The sequence below is a fragment of the Perognathus longimembris genome, chromosome 20 (assembly GCF_023159225.1).
Source record: "Perognathus longimembris pacificus isolate PPM17 chromosome 20, ASM2315922v1, whole genome shotgun sequence".
Taxonomy (NCBI): Eukaryota; Metazoa; Chordata; class Mammalia; order Rodentia; family Heteromyidae; genus Perognathus; species Perognathus longimembris.
In genome coordinates, this window is record NC_063180.1 from 37195450 (window position 1) to 37213258 (window position 17809).

Sequence of the window (17809 nt, forward strand, 5' to 3'; positions counted from 1 at the left end):
TGGCATGGGTATGCGTGGGAGCCCTGGCCCTCGTTCCTTCCCCGAGCCTTGCAGGGCGATGGAGTCACAGGCAGAAACAATCCCACTCTAGTCCTGCACAGATTTACCTGCGACCCAGGGCGGGCAGCGTCGACCCTGCGGTCTGACTGGCAGGGGGCGCTGTTGAACCGCAGTGGGCGCGCGGGCCGCGCTCCGATTGGCTGGTGGTCGCGGGCCACGCTTTGATTGGCTGGAGGCCTCGGGCCGTTCTCTGATTGGCTGGGAACTGTGTCCGCTGCTTCCCACCCACCCAGTCCGCTAAGTGCTGCACCTCGCCCGCCACCATCCCAGTCTGCGGGAGTCAGAGGCGGCGGCGGGGCCGGAGCAGCGGGGCCGGAGAGGACAAGATCACGGAGGGAGGGCAGACACCGATCGGCCGGCAGAGCCCCGCACACCTAGCAAGATGCTGACCTGGCGGCTGCAGACCGGGGCTGAGAAGGCCGAGCTGCAGGAGCTCAACGCCCGGCTGTACGATTACGTGTGCCGGGTGCACGATCTGGAGCGGGAAAACCTGCAGCTGGAGGCGGCGCTGCGCGGCCGGCGCGGGACGGAAGGTCTGCGGGCGGAGGATCGGGCCCGCTGCGCCGAGGAGGCGCGCGTCCTGCGGCTGCAGCTGGACGAGTTAGGCCGGGCCACGGCGGTGGCCGCAGGCGAGCGCGACGCGCTATGGCGCGAGCTGCTGGAGCTGCGGCGTCTGGACGCGGAGGCTACCGACGCCCGGAGCCGCCTGGAATCCGAGCTGGGCGCCCAGCAGCGTGAGCTGCAGGAGGCGCTGGGCGCACGTGCCGCCCTCGAAGCCATGCTGGGCCGGTTGCAAGCCGAGCGCCGCAGCCTGGACGAGACCCACGAGCGCCAAGTGCGGGAGCTGCGCGCTCTCTCCTCCGGCCTGACCATGCACTACCGAGCCGCCCGCGGCCCCAGCCCCGCCGCCGCCCCGCCGCGCCTGCGGGCCGTGCACGACAGCTACGCGCTGCTGGTGGCCGAGTCGTGGCGGGAGACCGCGCAGATGTACGAGGACGAGGTGCGCGGACTGGAGGAGGCGCTGCGGCGCGGCCAGGAGAGCCGGCGCGAGGCCGAGGCCGAGGCGCGGCTGTGTGCGCAGGAGGCGGACGCGCTGCGGGCCCAGGCGCTGGAGCTGGAGCAGCTGCGCGCACAGCTGGAGGACGAGCTCCTGCGCATGAGCCAGGAGTACGGGCTGCAGGCCGAGGAGCGGCAGGTGGGTGCCTGGGAACGTCGCACCTTCTCGGGTCACCCAGGCCCAGCCCCCTGCACACGGTTGGGGACGGTGGGGAGACCCCGCCTGAAGGGTTCTGGAATGACTTAGAGCCCTAGGCGCAGAAAGCTGCGTTATCTCATGACCACAGGACCCAGGCATGTCTCTGAAAACTGTGCTCCACTGTTCCTCAACGCATTGGGCTAGTGACATACATGCATGGGGACAGTCCTCACCATCTTGTTAGATCCTGACGGGACGGGGCACGTCCTGGCACACGATCTTGTTAGCTCCCAGTTTCTTTGGTTTCCTGTGCTCCATAGATGTAGTCGATTTGGTCCCCAAAGTCAAATAAGAAAGTTCACTGACTTCCCTAAGTGGCAAAGACATTGCTTGCCTGGATGGTGCCCCATCTTAAAGAGGTTTCCCCAAACAGTATTTTACTGAACTTATTTCCGTGTGGTACTGGGGATTGAATTTAGGGTCTGGTACTAGCTAAGGCAAGCAGTCTGGGTTTTTTTTTAAATTATTATTATTTGTTTGTTTTTGTTTTGCCAGACTCATTTCCCAGCTGCAGACAGCTGGCTCTGGCTCCCGGTGTGGCTGTTTGTGTTCTCTTTATTGATGTGTGTTTGAAGTAAGGGCAGGAACCAGGGTCGAGCTGTTTTGCTCACAGCTTGAGCTGACGTCAGATCTCTGTGCAATGTAAAAAACGATGGGAAAGCAGGTCCCTGTGGCGGGATGTTATTACAAGTGTGGATGAATAGACAGAGTTGCCATTTCAGAGTGGCTCAGCCCTAACCCTCTGACATCGCCCAGTGACTCCTGTGGCTGATTTATTGTCTGTACACCGGTACAGTCCAAGTGTCTGGCTCCTACCCTGGCTGGCCTCAGCTAGATTTGGAAATATTCCCAAATCATACTATCTGTCATTGCTTCTCAGGAACATCATTTTAAATAACATCAACACAATGTCAGAAAGTGGTTGGTTGTTTTTGTTTATTTTTTGGATCTGTATTGGTGCTCGAACTTATGGCCTGGATACTGGCCCTTAGCTTTTTCCTCTCCAAGCTGGCACTCTAGCCTTTGAGGCACAGCTCTACTTCTGGCTTTTGGTGGTTCACTGGACTCAGACTTTCAAGCCCAGGCTGGCTTCAAACTGTGATCCTTGGATCCCAGCTTCCCGAGTAGCTAGGATTACAGGTGTGAATTACCAGTGCCTCGCTGTCCCATGTGGTTTAATGGGACATACTTCCCTCTCCAGGCACACACACACACACACACACACACACACACACACACACACACACACACACCTGGCACAGGAGCAATGCAGGGGAGGCGTCAGCACACAATACCTAGTTTCTCCTGGCCTGTCAGTCCCCTGCTACAGTTTGTGAGGGGAAGACTTGTCCCAGGAACCCTGGAAAGAGCAGTCCTTCTCATGACCCATGCACCTTGTCTGTGGGAAGTGTCGTTTGCTGGCCTGGCCTGTGCCTCAGGTTTGCCAGAGCAGAGTTTGCTGAACAGACTCACAAGTTCCCAGCACTTTATATGGCTTCGGTCACACAAAGCCTGAGGAACAGGCCCAGGGCTGTATGCAGAATCCTCGATGACATTTGCAATTAATGCCAGCCTTTCTCAGGAAATACAGAGGTTTTTCTTGCGAGAATGAGCTCTTAGTCACCAGGGTGGCTATTTGTGAAAAGGAAAACTTCCTTTTCATTGGAAGGGGGATGGGACGAGCAAGTGGTTTAGTTTCCCACTGGGACCTAAACTCTTGATGTAGTCATCAGTCAAGTTAAGTTCCTAATCACTTTCATGACTCTTGAACAAGGTACTCATAAGTGTCTACATTTATTCTGTTTGTGTGTGTGTGTGTGTTGTTGTTGTTGTTCGGGGGGGCAGTACTGGGGCTTGAACTTAGGGTCTGGGTGCTGTCCTTTAGCTTTTTCACACAAGGCTGGTGCGCTAACACTTGAGCAACAGCTCCACTCTGGTTAATTGGAGGTGAGAGTCTCGTGGGCTTTCCTGCTCATGCTGGCTTGGTCACTGTGATCCTCAGATCTCATTCTCCTGAGTAGCTAGGATTGCAGGTGTCAGCCACCAGCACCCAGCCAGATGAGCTTGACAAGGGGTGGCACAAGTGGAGCCAAGAGAAAGTTCATTCCTTTGCCACTAACCGCTGCACACTTTTCCTGGGAAAGAATTGGATTTCATCTGCGGTTGTGACCCTGCCCCAGAGGTCTCACGCTTTCCAAGGCTTTTACAGCAGTAGGTGAACCCTCTTGGTTGGAATTAGCACTCTGTGTCTAGGGCTACAACGCTTGGCCCACAGTTTACCAACTTCTGGCAAAGCGGAGGCTTCCTTCCCTCAGGGAGATTGCTTATGATTCCTGGGGAGGCCCTCGGGAGCCAAGAAGCCTTCAGTTCCCGTGTTCCTGTTTCCAAAAGCCAACAGATTTCCTTCAGAATGTGGGGAGCCCCAACTCCCATGTTGATAGGACTTGAACTGTACTTATTGTAAGCCCCACACAGCTCACCCTTTCTTGCCCCCGGTGTTTTGTGACCATGAGAACTATTGTGTGTCCCTGGAAGGAGAGAGCCCCCCCACCCCCACCCAGTACACCCCTGTGGTATGGCTGGGAAACCTTGATCTGCTCAGGAGGTTTGTGAGTGAGGAACTGAGTTCCTCTGATCTTTCGGCAGGGGGTGGGGGGATGGGGGGTGGGGGCAAGAAGAAATGACAGACTCTCAAGTACTAATGCTGAGGCATTAGACTTCCTGTATTATAAAGGACTCACACATATTAACAGCACATTGTGTATTCTAACCTTGTATCTGAGTATATATGGCTTCTGAAACAGGGCAACAGAATTTTAATACTGAGGCTTAACTATAGAAGGCATGAATGTCCTGAGTAAAGGTGACGTGGCATCTTGCTGAAAGCAAGGGCTGGCTTTGGTGAACCATTTATCTGCATATTGTGTCAGTGGTCGGGATTTGTCTTGCATACTTGCATAAAGGCACCTGGGACAGTAGCCAGGCATCTATAAATTTATGCCTTAGCCTTAAGAGCTAAGTGGGTTTCGCTTTTATTTGTGTATTCATTTATTTTTAGCACTCCTTTTTTTTTTTTTTTGGCCAGTTATGGGCACTGTCCCTGAGCTTTTTCTCTCAAAGCTAGCACTCTACCACTTTCAGCCACAGCACCACTTCCAGTTTCCTGGTGGTTACTTGGAGATAAGAGTCTCACAAATTTTTCTGCCCAGGCTGGCTTTGAACCTCCATCCTCAGATCTCAGCCTCCTGAGTAGCTAGGATTACAGGTGTGCATCACCAGCATCTGTTTTATTTTTAACACTCTTCTGTTCAATGAGAACCTCAAATAATTGTTGGCTTAGAGATGGAAGTGCCCTTTAGTGCAAACTGTTTACACAAGGGTTGTGTGGTTTCTTTAAATGATCAATTAATCCAGTGTAAGATCCAGTGTGAGTTTGTTCCTTGGTTTCACAGGCATTCTGTATTTATTGTGGTCTCTTGGTATCTAATAGTAGTAAAAGGGTTATAGCAGCATTGAAAATATATTCCTTTTCTCATAGACCTATAATTTTAAAATTCTACAAAGGTAAGCATTCATTAAGTGTGGCTTAGTTTAGTTCCTTGTGTTCCCCTTACAGAAGTATATGGACTAGAGAGGAGCACTCGTGGCTCCTGCCTGCAATCCTAGCTGCTCTGGAGGCTGAGATCTAAGGATCGGAGTTTGAAGCCAGCCTGAGTAGAAAACCCTGTGAGATTCATATCTCCAATTAGCCAACAAAAAGCCAGAAGTAGAGTTATGGCTCAAGTAGTAAAGCACCAGTCTTGAGCAGAAAAAGCGAAGGGACAGCTCCCAAGCCCAGAAGCAAAAGCATATGGACTTCCCCAGTGTTGAAATGTTTGCTTAGCCATGCAGGTAATGGAATGGGAGGCTGAATGCAGAGGGAGTGATGAGCCAGGCGAGGGGCCTGACCAGGGCAGGGGACGTGGTAGAGTGCTCGTACTTACCAGGCAAGTACTCATCCACTTCCCCAGCCCTTTTGCTACCAGTTTGTTTTTCAGATAGGGCTGTCTCCCTATCTTGGACTCAGGTCTTCCTATCTCCACCTCCTGAGTAGCTGGGATTACAGCCATTGCTGTGATCCATGGCTTTTTTTCCCCCATCACATCTGGTTGGATGTATTTTAATAGCCTTGTTAGGTGTACTGGCTTTCTGAATGAACCAGTGTCTGAAGCAGAGGTGAATCTGAATAAACTCAGCTTCTATTATCATCAGAACTACTGGACAGAGAAGCCAAGGTCCTAGCAAAATCCTCCATGTATAATACAACCCATCTTCCAGATGGAAGCAATTGTGTATTTGAGATCATCTTCACAGATGACCACACTTGGTATCTTCCAGTCCAGTCTCAGATATTAAAGCCCCTCTGTTCTCTCTAGAGGGTGATTGACTGTCTGGAGGAGGAGAAGGAAGTCCTCACCTTGGCCATGGCTGACCGACTGCGGGACTATCAAGAACTTGTGCAGGTGAAGACCAGCCTTAGCCTGGAGGTGGCGACTTACAGGTAAGGATGACTCAGAGACTTCCTGAGGCTTTGTGATAAGCAGAGAGTAGCCCCCAACATGGCCAGGTGAAGAGTTGTTCAGGGCCAAAGGGAGGAAGAGCTGGGGTTTGCTCCCCAGGTATGGCACTAGCTGAGCCGTGCATCCTCCTCCACTGATTCTCCGTCTCACCGGATGTTGGAAGTTAGAAGCTGTGTTTGCAGGTGAAGAAACTTGGCTAAGAGACATTGCAGAACTAGACACTGGAGTTCTAGAAAATAGAATCAGAATCCCAGCTACTCAGGAGGCTGAGTTCTGAGGATTGAGGTTCAAAGCCAGCCCCAGGAAGGAAAGTCCATGAGATTCTTATCTCCAAGTCAGCACCATAAAGCTAGAAGTAGAGCTGTGTGACTCAAGTGGTAGAATACTAGCCTTGATCATAAAAACTCAGGGACAGTGCCCAGACCTTGAGTCCAAGCCCCAGTGCCAGGAAGAAAGGAAGATAGGAAGGAAGAAAGGAAGAAAGAAAGAGGCATCAGGACCCAGGACTTCCATCTACCTGTTGAGCCATTGCTTCAAATGGTCGGGCACTGACTCTCCTTTCTTCCCGTAGCCTATGGGTCCAGTCTTGAAAAATTTCTCTGTGTCACAAGATTACCATGGAAGTCTAGGGTATCTGGCTTTGTTTATTGATATATCTACACCATTTCTAATGGTGGGAAGGTCATAAGGGCTTTGAAGGGGCTGGGCACAGAAGGCCGTCAGGACTCCCACAACAGGCTGGCCCCTGTGGGGGTGGCTCTTGCCTTTCCTGCATGGCCACTGATTTCTGGCTGGAGGTGGTGTCCTTCTGGAAGCTTTCATGTGAGGGAAGACTTCTCCACAGGTGGGTGGGGTTGGCCTGTGTTAGCAACACTCCATGTAAGAACATCTAGCCTCCACAGAGGGAGTCACATTTTTTCTTTCCTTTTCCTTTTTTGTGATGGTTCTCTGGCTTGGAATGGAGGCCTTTATTCTGTTCTCTGTTTCTCCGGACTGCCGAGTCCTTTCCTTCCTTCACTGGCCAGTCCGAAAAAGCCGGAAGTGCCCAGCAGGCACTTGGGTGCGAGTTTAGGACCTGCCTTTACCATAGGGTGCTCACAGCCTACCGAAGCCACTTGGTTTCTCCCGGGGGCTCCCATTGACCGGGAGCCATTTTTGCTGGAGACTGGTAGCCAGACTGTGGGCAGGGACAGAGCGAATTGTTGCTGTCTGCTGCGGACATGTCTCTCCTCAGTGACGGATTGACTCAGCCATCTCCTATGGACTTTGGAGCCTCTGTGTTTTTCAGGGGTGAGTGATGGATTTTGCTAGACCCTTTCTGCTGTCCAAGTCTGCCCAGGCAAAATGAGCTCTGCCTGGAGCCTGAGAGGCTATTGGCCCTGCCTTGGTGCAGGTGGCTGGCGTGGAGGGTTAGCATTGCCACCAAAGACATATAGATGGGTAAACAGCATAACTCATTTCCTTGTCTAAATGTGCTTTATTTTTTAATTCAGTAGGTTGTGCTGTGGCTCAGATTCTAAGGACAGGGGTGGGGATTCATGTTTATGTCAGTGCATGATCTGAAGACTCTTTGCAAACCATGACCCACCATCTTTAAGCAAGTTGGCCTTCTTCTTATCCTTGCATGACTGAGGACAGTGGGACAATCAGCTCTACAGGGCAGCGGGGTACCTGGCCGCCAACTCTGGGGTTAGAATCACTCTCCCTAGTGGTGTCATGGTGATTTGCCCCTGACTTTCCCTGTCATGGCCCTTGCCACACAAACTGCTTTGTTGACAGTCGTTGCCCTGTGACTCATTGAATTGAGTATCTCATAAGAAAGGGAAAGGAGGATGGCTGTTTCCGTACTAAGGCATGTTTGCTGCAGATTTTTGTGTGGCTTTTGTTTATCAGTGTGTTTGTTTTTGTATGAATGGGGTTTTGAACTCAGAGCTTTGCTTGAGCCAAACATCTAGCCCTTTGCGCTTTCATTATTTTACAGATCGGATCTCACATTTTTTTTTGTTTGTGTCCAGCCTTGGATCAAGATTCTCTTATTGGGCTGGGAATATGGCCTAGTGGCAACAATGTTTGCCTTGTATACATGAAGCCCTGGGTTCGAGTCCCCAGTACCACATATACAGAAAATGGCCAGAAGTGGCACTGTGGCTCAAGTGGCAGAGTACTAGCCTTGAGCAAAAAGAAGCCAGGGACAGTGCTCAGGCCTTGAGTCCAAGCCCAGGACTAGCAAAAAAAAAAAAAAAAAAAAGATTCTCTTAGTTCTGTCCCCTCAATAGCTGAGATTACAGGCATCAAGCCAGGTTTTTGTGCTGCAGTATATCTGCTGAGCAAGGCCATCTGTCAATGGGTCTGAACCCTTCCCCAGCCTGGATATGGTTGCTTTCCCTGCAACCTTCACAGTGAAGGAGAAACACAAGTAATCACAGAATCATGAAACATGATTTCCAAATACAGGCTTCTCATTTTTAAGTGGATAGAGAATTTGATAGGGTAATTAAGATATTATAAAAATGAAAACCAAGAAAACACCAAAGAGTTCAAGAATGAAGGTTTTCACCCAACTTTGTTGATGGCAGGGGAGCCCTGCCTGGCAGGTGAACATAAGAATGAGACTTGCCACAGCTATGTGCACCTGTGTGCAAATTCTGGACCACAGCAAGTTCCATACAGGTATCCCTTCTGGAAGTATCCTCCGCCTACCTCTCCCCTCCTTCTTGCTCTCATTTCTGGGAGGTATTCTGTGTGGTGGCCTGGTACCCACAGTGCCAAACAACAACAGATATGCCATGAAATTCCATTAGGATCATCTATCCTGAGCAGACAGCCCCAGCGTGGGGCTGGTTAGAACGCCGAGTGGGCCATTAGGGCCTGGAGTCTGGCCAGAGGCCACATTACCACTTGCTTCTGCTCTGTGGATTTGTGTGGGAGTCCTAACCAGGGACTGGGTTTTCCCATAACTTTGCCTATTTGCCTGCTGGAGGATCTGCCAGCCCGTGGAACAGCGTGAAATGCTCGCTAATAGCCTTGTGATTCAGGAGCTTGGCATTTCTCTCTCTGTGTGGCCTGTAGGCAGTTCTCCTCCATTGCTCTCAAAATAGTTAGATTTGGTGGGAGCCTCAGAGAGTACCCCATGCACTTCTTAATGCTGGCTGTGTCTAAAGTGGGTGCACACTTCTAAGCCCTAAACTATTCAGGAGGCTGAGATCTGAGGATCATAGTTCAAAGCCAGCCCAGGCAGAAAAAAATTCTACAAGACTTTTATTTCTAATGAATGAGCACAAAAGTCCAAACCAGAGGCATGGCTCAAGTGGTAGAGCTCCAGCTGTGAGTGGAAAAAGTTGAGCCAGGCCCCCAAGTTCAAGCCCCAGAATCAGCACAAAAACAAAAACAAAAAGTCGGATGAGTCTGTTCCTTTCAGTGTCCCTTGTGGAGAAGGAAAGGAAATCCCTTGGGTGGCTGATCTCTGCCTTTGAAGCAGGATTTCTGCCTCACTCTGGGCACCCAGGCACCTGAGGGTGCATTTTAAGCCTGGAGCTGGGCATTCAGGAAAGAGGAAGTCACGTGTACCTCTGCCTTCTGGAGTCTAGCTTTTGGTAGGGCTCAGATGAGGGACTGGGTGTGGTTAGGGACATTTAGGGTGATATCAACAGATGAAATTTGCTTTCTGAGTCTGGCACGGAGGGCCTGTCTGCAGGATTTGTGCTGGGACATTTGGATGCAATTCCATCCCTGGCCTCACGGCAGTCCTGGGCCCTGGCAGGGGAGGGGGGAGGGGGAGGCGCAGGCTGCAAGGATTCCAGCAAGCCCAAGGCCCTTGGTGCAGAGCTAGTGGAGGCCTGGCCCTTTGGGGCAGCCTGGGCCTTGTAGCATGGACATGAAGTGGACAGGAGGAGCTGGGTGGAGCTGGGGGTTGGCTGGGCTGGGACAGCTGTGCTGGTGGGAGGGGCTGGGGCTGGGTTTCATTCCTCCTCCAGACCACACAGCCCATCTGGCTCCCCACTCAGGAGCCTGACTCAGTAGAAACTTGGTGATGCTTTGATTTAGGGAGACAGGAGCAGTACCATTCCCTATGGGATGGCGGGGAGACAAATTTCTCCCCTAAGGGGCTCTGTTTGTTGAGTCCCTGGGGCCTCTCCCCACACCCTCTCTGCCAGGTCTTCTGTCCTGACTCCAGTAGCCTGCTCTACATGGCTTATGGCACCCAAGGCTTGCTTGGCCATCTGTCCACGTCCTGCTCTGGCCCCTTGCTGTAGGATGCTACCTCAGCGATCCTGGGTGTGCGTCCGTGGGGCTGGATGCTGCCCTGAACGTTCCACTTAGTCCACAGGCCTCAGAATTTTCTTGGCGATGGAAGCTATTTGTGTTCCTGGCACCTAAATTGCTTGGTCATGAGGGTGTGGGATTAATGGATGGGTGTTGTGTTTCCTGGCCCCCATCCTGACTGGAAGGGCTGAGGCCCTGGCCTTCGCCTCTGGCCTTTCCACATGGGTGCACCTTAGTCACTGAGGATGTGGCCTGCCTACCCATGTGCACCCGAAGTGCACCCCTTTGAGCTTTGTGTGAGAGTGTGCAGCGTGTGTGTGTGTGTGTGTGTGTGTGTGTGTGTCTCGTGTGTGCCAGTCCTGGGGCTTGGGTACCATCCCTGAGCTTCTGTGTTCAAAGCTAGGGCTCTACCACTTGAGCCACAACTCCACTTCTAGCTGTTTTTGGTGGTTAATTGGAGATAGCCTCATGGGCTTTCCTTCCCAGGCTGGCTTGGAACATTGATCCACACAGCTCAACCTCCTGAGCAGCTAGGATTCCAGGCATGAGCCACCCATGCCCAGCTCCTTTGAGCTTTTGGCCTTTCTTCTAGCTGCCTGCAGGAGGGTCCAGCCTCCGTGGGGATCATCCAGGAATAAGCATTTCCATGGAAATAAGCCTTTGTGTGCTTTGCCTGAGTCATGCCCCGGTGGGGATCTAGGCCTCCTCCTCTGTTTTCCTGCCTGGCTCTGGCTGGCAATCCCAGCATTTCCCAGAGGACTGTGTTTCTGGTTACCCTTTACCATTTGCTGTGAATTTCTGAGAGCTGGAGTTAACAAATTCACTTGTTACTCTAGCAACGCAACCACAGAGCCCTAAAGCCTCCAGCAGCCTTGAGGTCTCTGGGAGAGACCCTGTTGATTGACAGCTCAGGGCTCCGGTCTGCAGCACCGGCCTGTATCCTTTGGGCCACTCCCTTTTCAATGCCAAGGTGTGGAGAATGAAGATGACACTTTCAGAATTTGGGAGTTAGACATAACTGAAGAAATCACCCAGCTGAGTACTTTCCACCATTATAAAAAAGTCATTTTTAATCCTTAAAAAACAAAAACAGGACAACAGTACCACCCTGGATACAGTGAGGCCTTGGAGTGGTGTGGTGTGGGGTGTGTGTGTGTGTGTGTGTGTGTGTGTGTGTGTGTGTGTGTGTCTATGTCTGTGTATATGTATATCTGTATTGGGGGGAGGTCTCTAGTTCTTCCTTCTCCTTTTCAGCCTGCTTGCATTCACCTCTTTTCTTTTTTTTCATCTCCAAAATATCTTCATAGATGTGGGACTATTATCTTGGTGATATAGCACTTGCTTAGCATGTGCCAGGTTATGGGTTCCATCCCTAGTATCACACACACACACACACGTGTGTGCATGCGCACACATATACACAGTATATTCCTGTAAACCCTAGTTTGAAAACCATGGATGCAGCCCAGCTGCCTCTCTTCGAGAAATAATGCCACTCCTCACTCTCCTCTGTCAGCTGTCTGCAGGCCGTCTCTCCCAGACTCCCCGTGATTTCTGGTTGGAGGGCTACAGCTGTTCTGGGGCTCTGTAGTCCTGGTAGAGTGCTGACCTGGTCACTGACTCCCAGAGAAGCAAAACCTCCTCACTTCAGCCCATCTCATCAGTGCCACCTTGTATCTGCCCCTCCTGGGGTGGGAGGGAAGTCTCTAGAAAAGGCGAGGTTCTCTGTACTTAGGAATCCCAAGCCCACGCATTTTCTTCATCCAGCTCATAGCTGTTTGAGCATCTGCCAGGTGGGCACTTCTGTGTGGGATCCAGGGACCTGGCAGAGAGCAGAGCAATGGAGCTGAAGCCCTGAGGTACGGCCCCCAGCCCAGCCACCTCTCCAGGCTGAAACCCTAAAACTCATGCTGTTGTGACAATATCCTCACTGGTCAAATACTGCCCAGTGTATTTTATAATAGAGGTACTTCTCTCTCTCTCTCTCTCTCTCTCTCTCTCTCTCTCTCTCTCTCTCTCTCTCTCTCTTTCTCTCTCTCTCCCCCTCTCCAATGAAATGTTGCAATGACTTAAAAATTACTTTTGCAGAGCCTTATTGGAAGGAGAAAGCAATCCGGAGATAGTCGTCTGGACAGAGGAAGTTGCAAACATGCCACAAGGTAAATAAATGTGAGAAAAGCTAACTAACTTCATGGCAAGAAGACAGTCTGCTCAGATTTGGTGCAGGTGTGATCTCTCTCTCTCTTTCTGTCTCTCTCTCTCTCTTTCTCTCTCTCTGTCTTCCAGTCTTAGAACTTGAACCCAGGGCTTATGTGCTGTCCTTGAGCTTTTGTGCTCTCTACTTCCAGCTTTTTGGTGGTAAATTGGAGATAAGAGCCTTATGGACTTTCCTGTCCAGGCTGGCTTCAATCTATGATCCTCAGATCTCAGTCTCCTGAGGAGCTAGGACTGTAGTTGTGAGCCACTGGTGCTGGCTGTTTTCAAGCTTCTTAAAGGGTTGTAGAGACCTTATGTTTGCAAATTGAATCTACTTTAGCAGCTGTATACTATGCCCAAGAAAGACGCTATGAATAAAGATTTCCAGTTGTGAACTTTGCTATCAGGCCTTAAGTTTCCACATACTCTGTAGGCGGGGGGGGGGGGGTGTCTTGCTTGCTTGTTGCCTGGACTAGCATCAAACTGCATTCTTTCTCATCTCCATCTTCTGAGCAGCTGGGATTATGGGCATGATCCACCATACCCAGCATACTTTTAAGGTGAATACAAGATAATGATCCCCTATCCTTGTAATGAACTCTCCCATTCAATTTCCGCAGAATTCAGAAACACATCCTATCGATATACCGACTCATTATTACAGAGGAAAAATGAAAGAAATGTGCTTCTAAAACAGAAAATACCTCTGCCATCTGTAAATCACAGCTCGGCTCTGTATTCTAACAGAGCCAGGCATCTTGGGTCCCGGACAGCCACATCTATCGGAAGTGCTCCCACCAGAGGAGTCCTGACCCTAGGCTACTCTTCCTCTGCTACCACCCGGCAGGAAAAGGCTGATGAAAAAACCATCAAGAGTCAGACCAGTTTCAGAACTCTCTCCCCAACCCACGGTCTCGGAAGAGATTCAGATGCTCACATGAAAACGTTTCCTAGTAAACCAAAATCAGAAGGTAGAGACATCCTTGCTCGTTCGGCCCACGAGTCACTCCAAGATGGCAGGGTGGGAGCCACGGAGCGTACTCGGTCACACGAGAGGACTGTCATTCTGGGAAAGAAAATAGAAGTGGAAGCCACCAGGGAACAGGAAAGAGATAGACCAAGAATTGTCCAAATGAAACCAGAAGAGAAACTGTTCGATTCTAAAGAGAAGGCTTCTGAGGAAAGAAACCTAAGGTGGGAGGAACTAACGAAGTTAGATAAAGAAGCGAGAAAGAGAGAAAGCGAGCGATCGAGAGAGACAGCCAAAGGGAAGGAAGCATCGAAGGAGAAAGATGTCAAAGGAAGAGAGATCCCGATAACGCTAGAAACTTCCCAGGGCAGCCAACCGGAAGTGTCCCCAAAAGGTCTCCAGGCACTCAGAAAGAAGGATGCTGGTGACAGCTGGGACACAGCAGCGGTAAAGAGAGAGACCAAGTTCCGGCTGGACACCAGCCATGCGGCCAGCTCTCTGCCAGGCGATCCCATGACGGAAACGATTGCCGAAAACATCGTCACCAGCATCCTCCAGCAGTTCACCCAGTCTCCTGATGCAGAAGTATCTGCCGATTCTTTCCCAGACACGAAAGTCACTTATGTGGGCAGGCAGGAGCTTCCTGGGGGCCAGAAAACCAAGACGGAAATAGTCGTGGAATCTAAACTGAGGGAAGACATAGATGTTTCTCAAGAAGCCAGTCTAGACTACCTTCTAAGCAAGAATGTCAAGGACGTGGGTCTGAAGGGCAAATCAGCCGAGCGGATGATAGGAGATATAATCAACCTAGGGCTGCAAGGGAGGGAGGGGAAGGCCAAGGTGGTCAATGTGGAGATCGTGGAAGAGCCCATGAGCTATGTAGGTGGTGAGGAGTCCCCCACCCCCTTTCAAGTGGAGGAGGCCGATGACATGACTCCCAGCTGCCCAGGGATTGTGGAGGAAGAGAATGAGGAGGGAGAGACGGGTGTCCCATTCTCCGGTCACCCACGTGGAAGGACCAAGCAGCCCTGGAGAAACAGACCTCGCGTGGAAGAAGTGACAGAGGCAGGTGACTCAGAGGGAGAGCAGAGTTACTTTGTGTCCACCCCGGAAGAGCACCCGGGAGGCCCTGGCAGAGACAATGATGAAGGCTCGGTGTATGGGCAGATCCATATCGAAGAAGAGTCTACCATCAGGTACTCCTGGCAAGACGAGATCGTGCAGGGCACTTGTCGGAGAAAGAGGGGCGACGTGACGGGAGAGAAGGGCGAGGCCGTGGAGGCCGTGGATATCCTGGCTCCCTCCTTTGGGGGTGGCCTGCGTTCTGCCCACTGGAAGGAAGAAGCTAGTGGTGAATTGCATGCAGAACCCACCGTCATTGAGAAAGAAATCAAAATACCCCATGAATTCCACTCCTCCATGAAGGGGGTCTTCTCCAAGGAGCCCCGGCATCAGCTAGCGGAGGTGATTGGGCAACTGGAGGAAACCCTTCCTGAGCGCATGAAGGAGGAGCTGTCCGCCCTCACCAAGGAGGGCCAGGGGGAGCCAGGGAGTGTCTCGGTGGACGTGAAGAAAGTCCACACCTCGGGGGGCGACACGGTGACCTTGGTCGCGGAGGTCAACCTCTCACAGACTGTGGATGCCAACGAGTTAGACCTGGAGGAGCTCAGCCGGGATGAAGCTGGGGAAATAGAAAAGACAGTCGAGGCAGTGGTCAGAGAGAGCTTAATCAAGCGAGCCAGCCGGACAGCTGGCAGCCCGGACGGGGAGGAGGGAGCGGAGGTGCCAGCTGGAGGCATTCGCTTCAAGCGCTGGGCCACCAGGGAACTGTACAGCCCATCTGGCGAGTGGGGTGACACCAGCCAGGCCTCTCAAAGCACAGAGCGGCCCACTGTCCAGGGCCCAGTGTCGGCCACGGTGGAAGTCAGCAGCCCACGGGGTTTTGTGCACTCTCACGTGGTGGAGGAGGTCAGCCAGTCTGTGAGGGGGCTGAAGCTAGGCCCCACTGCCACCTGGAGGACTGAGCAGGTCTCCCATGGAGCAGCTGGTGCAGAGGTGTTAGAGGTAAGTGGGGACCTGAGGCCAGCAGGCAGCTCGGCAGGTGCCAGCCGCTCCGTGAGGCTCTTTACCTCAGCTTCCGATCCCAGTCAGTTGTCCCCGGAAGTCACCTTCCCAGATCCTGACCCGGGAGAGCCGGGCCTGGCAGAGCCACCTGCAGATGTTGACACATCTGGAAGGCCCAGCCCATTTGGTTTCCAGCAGTTCCAGGCTAAAAAGGAAATTCGCTTTCAAAGCCCCATTTCTGGGTCAGCAAATGTGGGGGGTCACTTTGAAGTGGAAGAGTCAGTGGGTGTCCACACTTCTGTCAGGCACCTTCAGTTAGGCCCTAAAGAAGGGTTCAGGGGAGAAATCCAGTTCATAGCCCTCCTCTCAGACCAAGTGGGGTGGGGGACCAGAGGGGAGTCACTGGGGAACAGCACACCTGTCACACACCTTACCATGGAGGAGATAGTTCCCCGGCCTGTGGAATTGAGTGACTTGGGGGGCACCCTCCACAGAGAAGGCCCAGCAGACACAACCCGGGCCACTCACATTTATAGCACTGGTAGGAAAGTGCTCATGACTGAACAGAGAACCTTCCAGAGGCTCATTTCTGAATCTCCTGGGGAGGACAGTGTGGGGAACATGGGGATAGAAGTGTCGGCGAGCGTGAGTCCATCCTTCAGGCACATTCAGCTAGATCCAGCAGAAACGAAAACCTCTGAACACATCCTCATCCACGGACCCGTGTCTAAGACATCCATGCTTGGCGATCCAGAGCTAGGCAAGGGGGAGGATGGCAGTCAGAGCCCCCTGAGTCCCAGTGCACGGGGGCCCAAAGAAACTTCATTTACTTTCCAGGTGGACCTGAATAATGCCAGGGCGAGCCCCCATTGGACCCCAGGGGCCAGGATGGAAGCAGCAGCTTCTGAGTCTGGTGGCTGGAGAGCCACAGACAATAGGGATGATGGAGAAGCGAGCAGGAGCTTTCAGCCTTCTGCTGGGGATGAAACCCAGTCCCCGGCAGACAAGGGGGCAGCGCAGGCTGGGTTTGACAAGACGGTGCAGCTACAAAGAATCGTAGACCAAAGGTCGGTGGTTTCGGATGAAAAGAAAGTGGCCCTCCTCTATCTAGACAATGAGGAGGAGGAGGAGGAGAGTGATGGACATTGGTTCTAACAAGCTGACATGTTCTGATTTACCTGGCATCTTGTTTGGTGGCATGCCAACACGGCTCTAAGGCTTTCCTGACAGGAGGCTCATGATCAGAATGTCCTCTTTCTCCATTTTCTTTGGAGAGCTCCAGGCAATGTCAAGTTCACTTCAGAGTTAATCTGTAAAGATTCCAAGGGTAATCCGTGCCTTGGAACTTTTACAAAATCTTTCTGAATCTTTTTAATCCTAAAAAAAAAAAGTTGCTTTTTCAAGCTTGGTGGTCTATAACTAATTAATGCCTGTAATCCTAGCTACTCAGGAGGCTGAGATCTAGAGGATCACAATTAGAAGCCAGCCTGAGCAGAAAAGTCCTGCGGGACTCCACCTCCAAGATAACCAGCAAAAGGCTAGGATGGAGGTATGGCTCAAGTGATGGAGCACCAGTCAAGCAAACAAGTAAAAGACCACCCTGAGTTCAAGCCTTGGTACTGGCAAAAAACAAACACAAATAACAACAGCAACAAAAGAACCACCTTTCTCGGAGTTTTTCTCCCCACTTGTGGGGATTTTTTCACCGTCACAAAAATGATTTGCAACTGTTTGACGCTATCAATCACCTATAAACAAGATGCCTACCACATTAACCTTAACCAGATTGAAATAATATATATTTAAGAGTAGATTTTTGTTTGCATGTGCTAAATATGAAATAATAATAATAAACTAACATTTAAGGGAAAATACATTTTTCTTTTTCTGTCTTTTCAAAAAGAAATCATAGAACATAAACAAGACTGTATGTTAAACCAAATAATTTCTTTAGGAGACAGTTAACTTTTCAGAGATTTAAATTCATTTTAAGGCTTGAATGAATTGCTATCTATGTGCAAAAAAAAAAAAAAGTGTGGAGAGGGTGCTCTAGTCTGATGTTGCCTTTCGAATCTCCCCTCCTGCTGTCTGTATAGGTTCTCTTTCCCTGTGCAGGGAGGGTGGGAATGGCTTATACTAGTACAGCTTCTTCGTCATGATGCTGGGTCATGAAGTACTGCTATCTGAACACTCCATTTCTGTTCTGACCTAAGCTCTAGAGGAGCCAGCAACTGTCAAGGTCTGCGAACGTTAGCTTCTCCGAGCCTTCTTAGCCTTTCGCAGTAGAATGAGACCCTACAGTCGGCAAGGAGGGTGTAGATACAGCTATGCAGACAGCAACCCATGCTTGTAATCCAAGCCACTCAGGAAGCTGAGATCTGAGGATTCCCATTCGAAGCCAGCCCGGGCAAACAAATCCAAGAGACTCCAACGAACTAGCAA

At 51.3% G+C, this 17809-nt stretch overlaps 1 protein-coding gene across 2 annotated transcripts; it reads left to right on the top strand.

Annotated features, from left to right (window-relative positions):
- The first annotated feature begins 339 nt into the window (after nt 1–339).
- Synm (synemin) lies at nt 340–16846 on the top strand. 2 transcript variants are annotated; one of them, XM_048329699.1, is made up of 5 exons: nt 340–1255; nt 5731–5855; nt 12226–12296; nt 12954–15367; nt 16205–16846. In XM_048329699.1, exons 1-5 carry the CDS (start codon nt 443–445, stop codon nt 16520–16522), a joined length of 3741 nt encoding a protein of 1246 aa, XP_048185656.1. In that variant the 5' UTR covers nt 340–442; the 3' UTR covers nt 16523–16846. The 2 variants fall into 2 exon arrangements, with proteins under 2 accessions (XP_048185656.1, XP_048185655.1); XM_048329698.1 differs by having other exon boundaries at nt 12954–16846.
- Nucleotides 16847–17809: the final 963 nt, after the last annotated feature.